General features: G+C 40.4%; 1 protein-coding gene across 2 annotated transcripts; it reads right to left on the bottom strand.

The window, feature by feature from the left end:
- Positions 1-1,098: 1,098 nt before the first annotated feature.
- On the bottom strand, positions 1,099-10,935 carry LOC118118287 (nucleolar protein 9). 2 transcript variants are annotated; one of them, XM_035171341.2, is made up of 12 exons: positions 10,870-10,935; positions 10,047-10,364; positions 8,834-9,070; positions 8,519-8,725; positions 7,186-7,293; positions 5,026-5,167; positions 4,738-4,930; positions 3,895-4,035; positions 3,589-3,708; positions 3,264-3,476; positions 2,494-2,599; positions 1,099-2,395 (listed from the first exon to the last, which is right to left on the bottom strand). In XM_035171341.2, exons 2-12 carry the CDS (start codon positions 10,276-10,278, stop codon positions 2,241-2,243), a joined length of 1,854 nt encoding a protein of 617 aa, XP_035027232.1. In that variant the 5' UTR covers positions 10,279-10,364; positions 10,870-10,935; the 3' UTR covers positions 1,099-2,240. The 2 variants fall into 2 exon arrangements, with proteins under 2 accessions (XP_035027232.1, XP_035027233.1); XM_035171342.2 differs by having other exon boundaries at positions 10,857-10,913.
- Between the last annotated feature and the right edge of the window lie 4,856 nt (positions 10,936-15,791).

Raw genomic sequence — 15,791 nt, 5'->3', positions numbered from 1 at the left:
CTAAATAAGTCGAAGTGATACCTCCAAGTAGCTGCTTATAATTGCCACTAAGTTTAGAGAATTATTATTGTCTTTTATTCCCAAATCATATGTTTCCTTATGGCCTCGTACCAATCAGCGAGCCAAGAGCTGGGAACAATTTCAGTATGAAAAAATGAAAATTCCCTCATTATCTACTCAGCACTATGCCGATGGAGGGGTGCGTGAAGTGTTTGAGTCCACAAAACACTTTTGGAGTTTCACGGGTAAACAGCGTTGCAGCAAAATCCAATACAAATGAAGTAAATGGTGACCACTTCTTCAAATGTATAAAAACAGGAAAAAAAACACAAAATGCCTCCATACTGCTCCTGCTACTTTACCCCTGAAACTCCTCAGTGTTTAGTGGACTCAAACACTTCACCCAACCCTCGATCGGCATAGAGGTGAGTGAGTGAATTTTCATTTTTGGGTGAACTATCCCTTTAAATTATGTGATAAAAGTTTATTTTCAAATGTTTTGCTGACTTGTCCGAGGTTAAGGACAGAGGATATCTCACACCTTCTACAGATTACTAAACCCTATGAGGTAAATAGTGATTTGTGAATATGTGTTCAAATGTGATTGATTGAGATAATCCATTGACTGAAGTGGCGACAGCGTCTTTTAGTGGACCCATGGTAAAAAGATGTTTCATCTTAATTGGAGCATGAGTGAAATATCTATCTATCTATAATATAACTGTGCATAGTTGACAATTTGACTTTATATTCTGCAAGTGGAAAGGTCAGGATGTCTGAAAAACAAAACAAGATTCTCCCTCTCGAGTCTTCTGCATCGGTTTCTGGACAGACAATTTACTTTTGCGTTTTATTCAGGTGTATTCCAATGGTTGCATATGGTAGACATGGTAAATGCAGCTTTTCTAGTCTTGATGACAACTCAAAGTGCTTTGCACTACATTTTTTGCCAATCACAAAATCATACAGTGCATCCATGTGCAGCACTTTCTCTATCACACACTCACACACAGCTGGCACAGCCGTCAGGGGATCCCGAGCCACAGCCCTGCATACGACAGTTAGATGCCATAGAAATGTGGAAAAATTGGCTTTTTAAAAAAAAAATTGATGTTGGTGAACTGATCTTTTCTATACTCTTCAGTGGCAAGCGGAAAATTGCTCTCTAGGTGCAGTCATGCTTTAGTGATGGGCGGCTCTCATCACTTTACATTCTGACTGAAAATGGAGACGCTTCACTGATGCAAAGCAATGCAAAGTACACTTCTGTGGTTGCACTGATGTATGTGTTATGTAAAAAAAACACAATTAGAATAGAATTACTATACAGTAGAATCAACACCTGTTTTGTATCCACACCTCCACACAACACTTTGATAAAGGTTGAATTTATTACACGACTGACTTACACTGTTGTGAGGTTTCTATTTTTCTGTCCAACATGCTGATCCTCCCTGTTTTGCTTGAAAAATCGTGGTTGAAACGACCTACAACAATTTTAAGACACTAGAATTTGACCCGTTTGTCTGAATCTGTACATTATGGAAAAGAGTTTGCTGACCATGTTTTTAAACCCATCTAAATAAATTGACAATGCATTTACTACATGGGGTGAGGTGATCGTTCTGGTTGTTCCAGAACCAGTAACACGTGCTGGAACGTTACTTCTTGGCTCCGTGTGACAAGCACCTGTCAGGATAAAGTTCTCTCTTCGTCAAATCAATTCATAATCAATGATCTGTGCTAATGTGTCTCCAACAGGCCGGCGACAAAAGATTTTATTTTGATTTTATCACAGCAGGGATTTGGTTTTTGTTTCCATTGAAGAAACACGACATTCAGATCAACTGAATGATCAATTATAGCTTCAAGGGTTTTCCCATTATGCTCATCCCAGCAATTCCAATGATAAACAACATGACTCTAGAGGATAAGATGTTTCAGCTGTGTGTCTTTGGTTCAGAGTTTCAGACAGTTTTGCAAATTGACTGTGTTTACACATTGGAGCCGGTGTTACTCTGCTCATGTCACAACCGAACCCAGACCTCAGGAAAACATTGAATGCTCCACTAGCACCCCCTACAGGCCATGCGGATTCTTGCACCTAATGGCACAACAGTGGTTTGAGCTAAAGACTGGGGCTGTATTTACTCTCCTGAGACCACACAGAGAAAGACAATTTGCTATTTTATTTTTATCAACATATGTAGGAAATAAAAAATGAAAGCTGTTACGAATTTCTATTCCAGAATGTCACTGAAAAGCTTCCTCTTCTTGGACTCGCCCGCCTGTATTTCCTGCCAGTGTGCTCGTCTGTGCACAAAGTGGGAGAGAGCGAATTTGGCCCACACGTGACGAGCGAACTGATCCGACCTCAGCTGGTTTTCACTTGGAACTGGAAGAGAAGGGGCGATAGGGGAGGGAAAAGATTACATTTGAACTGGATAAAATGTGAAATTCTACAGAAAAGTGGGTGAAAGCCTTTTGTGTTACCTAGGTCCTGTGCGATGCTTTGCCTCTGATTCACGGATGCACTGTTCCATATGGCTTCCAGCACCCGACTGCCCAGCCTGGAGCACGCCATCTGAACGTGCAGACCCTGTGAGGAGAAACGGTTTGATGAAAAAGCTTCTCGTCCTGCCTCTTTCATTATGTTCAACTCTTTGCTTTTTCCCTCTATTTTTCAAATTATTTCTCAGATATTTTCATAATTTTAACATAGATAAAGTCTGTAACTTAAATGTCCACAGTGGAGAAGAGACTGGAACTTTTCTCAAATTAAGAAGTGTATTTTACAAGTCAATCATACAAAACTAGCAACAGTATGGTCAAGCAACCATGTCTAAAAACATGTCTAATTTAACTAACAAAATATATGAATGGAGAAAAAAAAAACATTTATTCCCAGATTCAAAGTTGACGGCAGCTTCTGATTTATTAAATGTCAGAAAAGCTGCTTTCAGACATGCACTGAACTCCACAGCACTTTTCTTTTCTCTGGAGGAGATGCATGAGTGAGAGGCTCCACAGTTTCTGCGGACTTTCTCCGCCTGGTCCCCTAGTATAAAGCCCTTAGAAAATTCTTGGAATTTCCCGCAGGTCATGAAAAAGGCTCAATAGAGGATAATGACCACCACAATTTCCTCAAGTCCAGAGTAATGTCTCCAAATTGCTTGTTTTGTCTGAACAACGGTCCAAAGAGATCAATCCATCTACTAATCGTTTCTGTTTCAAATATTCCATCAGCTCCCTTGTACTCGTACCTCCAGTCTCCTAAGGATCTTGCCCCTCCCTTTGTCGCTGGATGTGGTGATGAGGGCCTGGAGGACGTGGCTGCCCGCAGGGTCAGAGGCCAGCGTCAAGATGTCAGCAGGGCTCAGGGTGCGCAGGCTGCTGAGGAGGATCGAGCGCTCCTTGAACCTGGACAGCGCCTGGACCAGCCGCGAGCCATGATAACAGATGGACGACAGCGGGACCTGGAAAATGATCAAGAAATCCACAAAGTCACCTCCCTGCATCTGCAACATGTATTTAACATCAACACACTGTAGCATTCATTCATACATTAGATTCCTCTCAGCTGCTCACCTCTGTTGACGTGCCGCCCTCTGCTGTTTCAGAGTGGTAGTACACCTCGTAGGTGAGCAGCGACATGAAGAGGGGGAGGCAGCTGACGTGTCGGGAGCCGGGCTCAGCGCAGTGGAACGCCTGCGAGGCAGCAAGTCAACAGGATCCCGATTAATCCATAAATCAAACATTAAGTAGTTTTATAGTGTTATCAAGTTTCGATCTCAGTCGTAAAAGAGGAATAAACAGTAACAAGGATTTTGTTAAATTGATTCAACACCCGTGTGGACCTTCATAAGTCAATAACATATACTCTTTAGGGCTTACACGCAGGAGACACTGCAGCAAGTCGTCCTGTTTCTCTTCGCTCTCTGCACAGCTCTCCGCCAGCTGGACGATCACCCCCATGTGACCTGAGGCCAAGACGGCCTCCACACCTTGGATCAGCTCATCGAACAACGTCAGGAACTACGGAGACAGGAGATGGGACAGAGAGAGTTCAGTTATACCTGGAGTTCAATATTCAGTTACAAATTATTACAGATTTTCCATAACAGGCAGGCTGACAAACAAAAAGTCAGTATGACCATACAAGTCATTTAATGCTTGACATATTTGACATGTGACCATAGTTACACATGCATGCTTACTTTGCTCCATCACATAAATACTGTGGCTCAGGAGGTAGAGTGGGTGTTCCACTAACCAGAGGGTCAGAGGTTTGATCCCAGTGTCCTTGGGCAAGATACTGAACCACAAATTGCCTCTGACAGCTAATGCTAGATGCACTGTATGAATATGTGTGTGAATGGGTGAATGGCAAAACTGTCCTGTAAAAGCACTTTGAGCGGACATGAAGACTAGAAAAGCCCATTTACCATTTAAATGCACATTTTTTAAAGATAGTAATTCCTTAAATCATACATGGATAAAATGGGATTATGACTAAAATATGAATTCCAGCACAGTAACTATTTTATTACAAAGAGAGGAGAGCATGTTGTTGACCTCATTGTGACCCATAGCACCGCCCTTGTCTGGATACATCAGGGATGATGCAGCTTCTTCCATACTAATAAGGACTAAACGTTCTGTTGCAAGGGCACGATAATAATATTTTGTGAGTGTATCACTGACTATGACGCAGAGGGCTGGACAGTTATTACCTACCATTTTGTATTTGGCGGACGCTGCAGTCAGACGCTGTATGGGAAAGTTGGCGATGGGATGGAGGGCTAGGTCGACCATGTGACCCTTGAGATGGTTCTTGTAGAGGTCACGCAGAAGGGGCTTGTGGGATAGCTGTATGATCGTCTCAATGAGGTGACTCGAAGCCTGATCCTTCAGGAAGACCAGAAGTGGGCTACAGCCAAAAGAAAAGCAATACCCCATGTTACACTTAGTGGAAATAACATCATTTATAAGATCAATTCATGTCGGGTAGGATTCAGGACCGACCTCAGTCCCGGAGCAGCACTGCGACTTGTCAGGTACTCCATGATTTGTTTGAGGAGCTGTTTGCAGAGTTTGGGCCTTTTTCTGTGACAGACAGTCAACATGGTCTGGAACACTGCGCTGGCAACAGCATCTGTCACGCTCACTAGACAGGAAAGAGATGAGAAGAGAGAGAAGAGTAGTCAATCTTTCTGCCTTTTGTTTTGTTTGCCCTGTGGCCAACAGTTGTACTTCAATCCTGTGTGTGTATCCTTGAGGTCTAGCAAGCTCATATGCCAAATAGTTGTTTTGAATATTTACATATTTTAGTCGTTCTTCATTCTGTTGGGGTGACATGAGGATACCTTGGCAGTGATAGAAAATGTTTTGAAAACAGCAGGTAGAGTTAAATCTACTTAAACAGGAACACTGGGATTTTATGCAGATTATCAGTGTATTAATACCAAGTGCTAAAGATGAGTCAGAAATAGCCTACAGTTATAGAAAGGCTCACCAAGTATCCACGTGTTTATATGAATTACAGCACATACCCACAGGAAGGATGCACAGGCTGGTACAATTCAATATAACCACAGAGTGACTGAGCCCTGCTGGAGATGCAGAGATAGGGGGGGACATGAGTCCATGTCTTTTGAATTTTGGAAATAATTTTCAGGTTGTTGATCGTCTGGTTATTAATTATTTATTCAACGGGATTCTTTCTATGCTTCCTGAATGGATTCAGCCATTATGCTGGAGACTGCTGCTATAACAATGGAAGTTAGTGTGTCCCATCACTTTCAGAATGCTAGATCCTGATTAACATTAATTACTTGAATGTACAAACAGCATTCTTTTCTTTGATGGGTAGATCAGGTAAGTGTTAAATGAAATGGGTAACTTTTCTTTACCATTTGAATGGACCTGAGATATATCTAAAGCTCCGCGTTATATAACCGTAATTCTATTTTACATAACCTTGTATTAATCCATTATTCCTCCCTCCTTTCTCTCTTTTTGCTGCAGGCTGTCTTTAGTGTGTGATGGTGTGATCCAGGACTGTCATTTATTGACGTTCAAAAACCCACACAGTGTACTGAGGCCTATACTCATTCAAATTATTTTTACCTTCAAGGAGGTTATGTTTGTCTGTTAGTTAGCAAGATTAAACAAAAACTGCTGGACGGATTATCATAAAATTTAGTGGAAGGATGCTTTATGGGTCAGGGAAGAACATATAACATTTTGGTTTGAATCCAGATTTCTTTAACATTGTTTTGCAACAGTTATCTCAGAATAATTAATGAATCTTTATAAAAGAAGATCAGACATGTTTAGAGCACTGATTATAGGAGTGTGTTTCAGTTGGTGCAGATCCAAATAAAAATCTGGATGTAGTGAATTTAAATGTGGTTCCATGAGGGGACTGTTGGGCTTTGGTGGAGGTATTTGCTCGACTGAGTGACAGTCTAGTTTCAATCAGTGCCCTGAGTGATGCATGGAGGATATTGACACAGAACAGAAAGAACCATATGTTGTGTCTCTCTTCAGTCATCAGACTTGTTTTCTCTTTATGTTCCTTAATGTTTTTAAAAAATGAACTGATGACCTGAGCAGGGAGAGAATTTATTGACTTCATTTTGTTGTGGTATTTAAACTTCATAGTTGGACTAATCATAGGAATTCGAAGCAGCTTTCTATTACAAACTGCTGCCCTTCAGGTCTACCCCACTGACTCTCCTGTGAGTCCTCACTTCCATTTAAAAGACTGTTTTTCTGATTCCAGAAATATGCTCAGCAGAGGACAAGAAGGAGACAGCACTACTGACAGCACCTGTTGATATGTGAAATATGTGGTCGAGCAGAAACTATGAGATAAATAAATAAATTAAATCCTAAATATGTACATACTAAATACAACTCTTAAAATCACATATAATATAAATGTAAGGAAAAATTGTTAACTCTACTGATAATTGTTCCATGTCTATATTTCCACCACACCAAGTAGACAACTTTCTCATTTCCATGTTTTAAAATATTTAAAAATCATTCCAAATCAAAAGTTATCTTTTGGAAAATCTAAATGTGTGTGATTAGGTTGACCCCATGACTTTTTTTGTGCAATACCACAATGCTGGAGATTATACGTGTCGTGTCAGCGTTTGATGAAAGATGACTCACGATTAATGTTTTCCATCAAGGTCTCCGTGAGGCTTTTCAGCTCGTACCAAAATGACGTGGGAATCTCAAAGTCTGTCAGCAAAGGAGCGACCCCGCGCACTTTTGCACCTGGGAGGAAAAAGAGAATATCAAAAGGGAGAAAAGATGGCATGAATTCAAGATTAAAGCAAACATGCCTCTGGGTGTAAATGTCCTGACACTTGCGAGCAGCCTCAAAGAACAATCATAGCTCTATTTTCTTCGCGTGATGCTGGAATGAAAAGAAAAGTGCAGAGTGAAGTGAAAAAAGCCTTGATATTCAGACAGTTGTCTCTCTGTCTGGTGAGGGATGACTGGAGCAGAAACGCAGGGTCACCAGATGTTCAAGAAGAAAAACTGGATGTGTTAGGCCAGGGCTTTTCAAACTGTGAGTCAAGGCTCTGAGGGTGAGAATTAAATGGGAGGCTTGGAGGGAGAGATGTGGGGTGAAGATGCTGCATGAGGTGAAAGGGAAACTTCCACAGCCAGAGCTCTAAATACAACTCAAGTTACTTATTCAGTGATTTGTCCTTTTTAATCAACACAAGCAGCAGTTGGAGCTGCAGCTTGAGAGCAGTCGGGTACCAACAATCTGACCGAGGTCACATTTCTGTGATCAAATCTTTTCTCATTTCTGATGTGAACATTTAATGAAACTCCATATCCTGTAGCTGCATGATGTTGTACATGACACTGCTGCCACACGATGGCTGATTGAATAACTGCACACTTTCTGGGGATACAATTATATCAGTCATGAATTAACCTCAATCAATCCAGTTAGAAATCATAGAAAAGAAGACACTATGTAAAACTCAGCACAATGAAGTTTTAAAAGTAATTCAGAAACATTATTATTCCTGTTTATATCCCAAAAAGTATCATAGGAACTGTATTTCCAAAACAATTTGAAGTGACAGATCCATTGAAATTTAACGTTTTTAACGTTGCTTTATAAATACTTTTGTCCCTGCTTAAGCTCAAAATGGCTCAATGACACAAAAGGGATTGGCCACAATTAATTTGGTCTCGGGGGGGTGGCTCTTTAAAGCCGTTTTCAGACATGTCCTGCAGAGAAACTCCTGAATTTTTGTTTCACACATAGACAACACAGCAGGGGTGTTCTGCTTAGACACGTTCACAACAGCAAGAAATAATCTGCAGGATTCAGGTGAGGGGTGAAGCAGTAGACAGAGGCAGGAAATAACATTAATTCCACTGCGGAGCTCAGTCGATGTTTGCAGCACATCAGTGTCAGCCACGCAATAAATGTGTGTGTGTGTGTGTGTGTGTGTGTGTGTGTGTGTGTTCGTACCTGGACGGGATTCAGTGCGGGGGGGTCCGAGGCAGCCTGCCAACAGGTGTAGAAGTGTGCGGACCACGTGTGAGCCATGGACATGTTGGATGAACTCTTCAATGTTGTCTCTGACCACCTGACTGAGAGACAACACCTGCGCCTCCAGCAATTCAAAACTATCCTCTTCTTCTTCTGTGGTATCAGACGACTCCTTCTGTGATGACTCTAAAAAAAAAAAATGGAAGCAATCGATACAGACAAGCTGAGGTGTTTTGTGTGACTTGATTATTTTACGACAAAGAATTTGGCACAGTGATGAGAGAAGAATCTTACCCGTCCACCTGGACATCTGTCTGACTGCACTTTCCACGACATGGCCCCCGCAGCGATCGCAGGAAACCACCTGAAACTCTGAGCCGGATTCTCCACCCAGTTCAGCCAGCACCTCTCCCACCTGCTCAGGGCTGGACAGAGGGAGCAGCCGCTGCAGGGTGATGCTTCCTGTGCAGTCCATCGCCACCATCATCGCTTTACCTTTTACTTCAGAGAGCACATTCTCCACGAACATCGCTATGGGCGACAGTGAGAGAGGAACCAGGGTCAACAGAGAAAAGATATAATGATAAGGACAGTAGTGCTGAGCAGAGGGGGGGGGGCAACATAGAAGTCATGAATATCTCAAGATCTCCATCAACGCAAAGAGAAAGTTACACCTTTCAGTGAACATGGATGAAACTTCTTTAAACACTTTTCTAAAAGCACATTCGGACTTTTAAAGCTGAGAGCTAAATGACAGATCATCTGGTCAAACAATAGACTGCTCGACATAATAAGCTGTTCATGTTCCGTAAGAACTAGGGCTACATATCATTTGAAATGAAGCTAAAAAGATTAGTCAATTTAATAACCAGACCCTCAAATAATTAAAGTAATTTTTCAGAGAAATGCTACATGGCTCATTCTCCGACTGCAAGTTTGAATTTTTTATACTGAATGCCTTTAGGTTTACACTGACAGTTCATTGGTTAAAACAAGCAATTTGAAGCCTTAATGCACTTTGGGTTCTTGGAAATTATAATGGCATTTAAAGATTGACATGCAACAAAGGCTAAAGTGAAAAAGAGGTGTCCTAGACGTACAGGACACAGAATAATATTTAATCTGGAAAGAGATTTGAGAGCTTTTGGTGATAAGGGCCGTCACTGGTGTCGATGTGATGTAAACAGAATCATGAGATTTGTACGTTGTGTTCTGCCTCCTACATGCTGTACTCAAGCGTCCCCACCCATTTTCCTGTTTTTTGCAAACGCGCCTGACTCGGACAATCTCCTGCAGTGTTCTTCATATGTGAGAGGAAAACTCAGGAAAACGTCCAAACCTAATATTCTGGACATTTTTCAGAGTTCATGTCTAAAAAGGGCCTTAATAAGAAGAAGGCACTTATTTGTGTTCTGATATGGAAGTGTACTACTATAATGTCATGTGTTCTTCTTCCGCACTTTTCCAACCTTCCAGTTGCTCACAACATCAGAACACTTATTCTCACCTCTCTCCTCTTTATCTTCAAAACCGTCACTGAGTCTCTCTCCCACTCGGCGGAAATATCCCACACTGAGGGGGTCCAGGCGCTTCCTGCCACCGTCTCCCTGACCCCTCTCTCCTTCTTCACCTCCCTTCTTCCTCCTCTCTTCTCCTTTCCCATCATCACCACCGGGGTGTTTCCTCTTCGTTCCTCCTCCTCCTTTCTGTGGGTTTGTTTCCTCTGCTTTTTCCAACATAGCTTTCGCCTCACGGTGATGAGTTGAAGGTGATCAGTTCAACCTCTTGGTCCTGAGAGAGGAGATGTTTGATCTTGATCTTGTGTCTGTCACAGGAAACAAAAAACACGAGTCTATAAAATGAACATTGCTCAGATCCATCTGATTCACCAAATGAATAACTGATAGTTAAGTTTGTTAATGTTAAATGTGAAACACTTAAGACTAGGACTAAGAGGAAAGTATCCCGTATATTTACATCGATGTATTCAATCTCATGGTTTGATCGAAGACTGATACAAACGGCAAGCAGGAAATGAAATGTAAACAAGGTATATCTATTTGTTTTGATCTCCGGCTTTAAATGTCTCAGGTGATATCACAACGTGTGTTTTATGAAACTTAAATTGACTTGTTCTGGAAAGGAGTTTGGCTGAAACTCGACCGACAGCCGTTACTTAAGTCGCTGCACGAGAACTTAAACACAAATAAACTCTGAATTTATCAGACAGTTTTAATAAATAGTTAAAGAAGAGTAAGATGACCCATTCAGCCTGATTCACGTGAAATGTGACTCGATACAAACAGTAAACACGAACCAGTTCGACTCACGTGTCAGATGTGTTGAGCTGATGGTGGGTTCCTGACGCGGAGTGATGACGTAAAAGGGCCGCGACTCCCGCTCCTCTTCAACCACTAAATATTAATATTATGAATATATAAAACTAAATATACACTGAATACAAACACTCCCCTTGTTTTTTTAAATGCAATTTTGTTATTTAATTTGTTTTAGGTTTTAGTTTTCTTTATTTTCAACTTAATTTCCAAATCCCAAAAATATATGTATTTGATTATGACTCATTTTACAATGTTTAATATTTATTTTGTGATGGAAATTTCTTTTAAATTAAGTCTTTAAAAAGCAATAAAATACCACATTCACCTTATTGTCATTCTGACCATACACAAGACAAAGTGCAAAGTAGAACTTCATTAAATTGAATCCTCTTCATAAGTTTGGTTGAATGCTGTTGATTCATATGTAGGAATAAAGGTATCTGAAGATAAAAAAAATTTTTTAAATGAATAAATCGAATTCAAACAAATGGTAGCTTTTTTTAAATGCTATTGAAATCAGCTTATGCAGCTGAAGTGTCAGCTGCATTATTGTTGGAAAAGCTGGAGTCTGTAGAACAGCCCAAAGAAAAATACTATTGAGAAAATAAGCATTGTTATCTATTTACATGTATATCTTAACTAACATTATTGACATGATTGTTAACCACGTCAGACAGTATGAGGTGCACACTGAGCTGTGGTCGTAGCCACCAGGGGGCAGCATAGTCAGCTGATAATGGTCAGAGATGAGGAATAGAGCCTCAGGCATGTAACACTATTGACGTCAACAGGGTTTTTGACACACAAGGAACCTTACACCATCCTTGATGGTTGTCAGCGCCATATTCAGTCGAAAACAGATCGTCATTTTTTAATTTGTAGGCCCACTATCATGTCATGTTAATGGTTTCATAGCAGGATTTATTTTATGTGCTAGGAAGAGATGCAGAAAATGACAACATATTGACACAGAGCTTCAATACCTTTATCTATAAAGATGCTTTACTTCGTGGTAAATCTATACATTTCAGTAAGTCCCAGATCTATTTCCACCTTTGATCTAGTCAATTCTTTCCTGTAACATTGTATAATAGGTAAGTGTGTCCCCCCTAATGATTTAACAGCCTGATGATTTTTTTGTTGAGGTCACTGTCAGCTGCGTCTTATTCTGTGGGAAACTGTAGCTTTTGAGAATGTGCAATGAATGATAATGAACAGAAAAAGGAGCTGGAAGGGCACTCTGACAGCACATTCCTCCACCACGGCTGATTGGCCACTTTATCACCATATTCCAAATACACGTATTGAGATCAGATTCATATTCTGTATCACTTACATAGACATTTCCTGCAAACTGCTTGGAGTTCCACCTATTCATTTGTATATTAGCACTCTACGTATAACTGATTTTATTCATAAAGATCTTTGCGTTATTATCATATAAATGTAAAAAAAAACAACGTTAAAGATCAAATCCACTCTAAAATGGAATGTGTTCTTCTTTGGCTCACACACCACCCTTCATTTTTACATTTACAACTCACAACACAAAGTTTAGGACCAGGGACTTGACTGTAGAATTTTTGACGATCGAAACAATAGTGTACTTCCTCTATAAAGGGCCCTACCCCTGGTTACAGTTCTGCATAAGTCCGGGTGTGTTATTGACTGGAACAGTGATGAGTCAAGTTGAAATGTGTTTGTGATCGGATTAGTAACACAGGACCTGTAATATTTTCCATGGGTTAACAGCAAGACCAGAGGGAAGAGGGATTTCTTTACATGGTCCACTTCTGTATTCACATTCAAATGGTTCTCATTTGAGTTTGTTGGCATCGTGACTTTAAGGATGACGATGTTGTCTGTCAGTTCTCTACTTTGGTCTTGAACAAATTATCTAAAAACCTTGAGATTGGTTGTGAAGGAACTTGGAGATATGGAGCTATACTCAACCTAATTCTTATGCACAAGATTGCATGGCGCTCAGATGTAGTAAATGCAACACCATAAACAAACCACAAACCACAATGTTTTTACAGACAACGTAGATGAAAAGAGCAGAAAGCTTGAGACAGATTTTACAATGGGACCAAGTGGTACACAAAACTGTGGAAAGTGTATTGTGGTCTGTCCTTTTTTCCAATTTTCACTTTTTGGAGAAGTACTTCCACAGTAAAGGCAATATTTTCCCTTATGTACACAAAGGAGGAACTGAATCCTGTACTCTTTTTCTTTAAAGCGAGAGAAAGGGGGTGGGAGCCGAGCGAAGGAGCAACCAATAAATAATTTGTTCAGCAGCAGAGCTCCTGTTGGCTTTGTCTGTTTGTGTTCGTCTCCTGAGCAACCGCAGTGCATGAAATCATCCGCCGCACGGCGAACTGTGAATGAACAGAGCAGCAGCTGATTATCACTTTTGCGAGACGCATTTCATCACACTGATGTTACGCAAGTTCTTGATGTCACAGACTTATGAATCATTCAGATCAAACACTGCACCTAAATAATATGGAGTGAAGAATTCTTTGTAAATTAGCAGGTTATAATCAATTCCTTATTAAACAGGAACTTTTTTCTATCTCATCTCTCTAACGGTCTCTGGTTGCCTGTCTAGATGTTTGTGTGAAATAGGGTTAGAGGTCCTATTCCTCATAAAGGCATGAAAACAATGGGCTATTGTAAAATACTTTGACCTCTGATATCACTGACCTTTATAACAAACACTCAAAATTAATATTCAAATGGAAGACTGTATATATAGATAGAGACAAATATATATATATATATATATATATAAATACTGGAAACCGATGGACTGAAAACAACTACCCTGGCCCTGTCGCAAGATTTAAAAAATCTGAATGATCACATGATCATGTTTACCGCACCCCGACACCGTCATCAGCTCTTATCACTATAAACTCTCTCGACATCTTTCTCAGTGTGTTCTACGTGTGTGTCACCGCTTTTTCACCAGCTTTTTAAAAATTTTTTTTGTTTTTTTGCGTCTGTCACGTGTTAGAAGCATTATCAGCTTTCTACAAGGAGGCCAGGCAGAGAAAGTCTGCAGAAACTATGTCTACGCGTCTCACTCGGACATTTGCGTTCACACATGAACCTCCTCCGGAGAAAATACGGGGGAACTTCTGAGTTCTGTGCTTGTCTGAAAGCAGTTTATGTTAATCTAAGCAAACCGTGGTGGTAGCTTATTAAGCATAAAAACATAGACCTTCGGAGGAGGTAAACGAATAAGCATATTTCCCAAAACATCAAACTAATTGCTTTAACACAACACGAGCCATCTATATGTCCGGTTTTCATCCAGGGTTTTCTTTTTTATTTGGCTATTAAGAATGTACAACACGTTGTACACCTGTGTGTGTTGTGTGTTGCACATTTTTTATTCTTGTGTAAGAGACAATTCCTGGAGAACTTGGGTTATTGTTTAACAATGAAGTGTCAATAGAACACATTCCAAAGATTTTTTCCCTGACTCCCTGACCTTAGCACATGGACAATAACCAGCAGTATATGCAGAGAAAAATCAATACGCATACCAATACTAGATATTTTCTACATACAATGAATCTCATTCCTTGATGGTATTTTTCACTTATATAATAATATATAATATATATTATAATAAAAGGGTGCTTTCCCCATAATTTGATTGTTTCTCCCACAGTCAGGAAGTTTCCTTTGGCCTGCGGCTGGCTGTTTGGTTTCCCACGTACAGTGTGAGAGCCAGGACTTGGGCCCATCTGTTATACTCAGATACTCGGTGAACCCGAGTCACCTTTATGTTTCCTCTCACGCCCACCGCTTTGCAGAAGCCGCAAATGTTGTCCATGTCATTTATCACACTGGTGTCAAGCCAGCAGAACCAACAATGAGACGGGCAAATGGTCTGCATTTTTCAAAATGCAAATAGTCATGACAAAAATCGAATGTATGGCTTGAGCAACAATTCTTGTAAGACTCATCTTTACAAATGACATTGTAGCAAAAATGATGAATCCGTTCCTCCAGGTTGCCTTATTACTCACAGGTTTTTTTTCCCCAACAGTAGGCGCATTATGACGCAATAGCAGAAAAAGCACAAGTTTAGACTGGAATGCCCTGTGAGCACGTACAACACATGAACCCTGGAGTAAGGACAGCAGAATGGGATTCAGTCATGTTTCATATTCGTAGCTACACAGGGGCTTTTTCTGTTAAAATATATCGAACTGAAGATAAAGGACAGAACTAAAGGACTGATTTGCAATAGGGCTTTAGGGTCATTACACTACCTTATATTTCACCAAAAATGTTCCTTTAGTTGTGTCCTTGTTTTGCGATGCTGTTTGCTGTCTGTTTTCTGGTGTATCTTGCCACTGCACCTCTTTAATGCCACTGCACCTCTTTAATTAATTACAGCATTAATTACAGGCACTGACTAACTGTTGGACTTCCTGTACGTCCTGTTCTGTGGCAGATGATACAAAATCCTAATGTTTCCTCTCTTGGGTTGACAGACTGCTGAATGGCTTACAGCCATCAAGCACTCAAAACACGACTAGACACATACAATACAAGTGCAGTCAACTCTGTGTTGCTTGTTTGCATTATGATGTATAACACAGTTAGTTGTTTGCCATGCTTGCAGTGTTGCTCTAGATGACAATTTGTTGAAATATCTCAACAGCTATTGGACTGACTGGAATTTTGCTCCATTGAATTTCTCATCCGGTGACTTCAACATTCAAAATTTTTAATAAACAGTTTTTAATAAACAAATATCCACAAACACTCCCATCTGTTTTAGCATCTTTGTGTTTAGTTCTAATAAGTAATGAGGTGTTGAACGTTTTGGAAAATGCATGCTGACATTGACGTACATCCCATTTCTTTAAACATGTAATGACAGGTAAACT

The sequence above is a fragment of the Hippoglossus stenolepis genome, chromosome 11 (assembly GCF_022539355.2).
Source record: "Hippoglossus stenolepis isolate QCI-W04-F060 chromosome 11, HSTE1.2, whole genome shotgun sequence".
Taxonomy (NCBI): domain Eukaryota; kingdom Metazoa; phylum Chordata; class Actinopteri; order Pleuronectiformes; family Pleuronectidae; genus Hippoglossus; species Hippoglossus stenolepis.
Note: the sequence above shows the minus strand (reverse complement) of the source record. Positions and strands in the feature narration are given on the sequence as shown.

What these genes read in the sequence shown, in the direction of transcription:
- LOC118118287 (XM_035171341.2), bottom strand. Translation starts at nt 10,278, where the DNA reads ATGTTGGAAAAAGCAGAGGAAACAAACCCACAGAAAGGAGGAGGAGGA. An exon ending in ACAGATGTCCAGGTGGACGG is followed by an intron (nt 8,726 to 8,833) that starts GTAAGATTCTTC and finishes TTTTTTTTTTAG; the next exon opens with AGTCATCACAGAAGGAGTCG. An exon ending in TGCTGCAGTGTCTCCTGCGT is followed by an intron (nt 3,709 to 3,894) that starts GTAAGCCCTAAA and finishes GCTGCCTCGCAG; the next exon opens with GCGTTCCACTGCGCTGAGCC.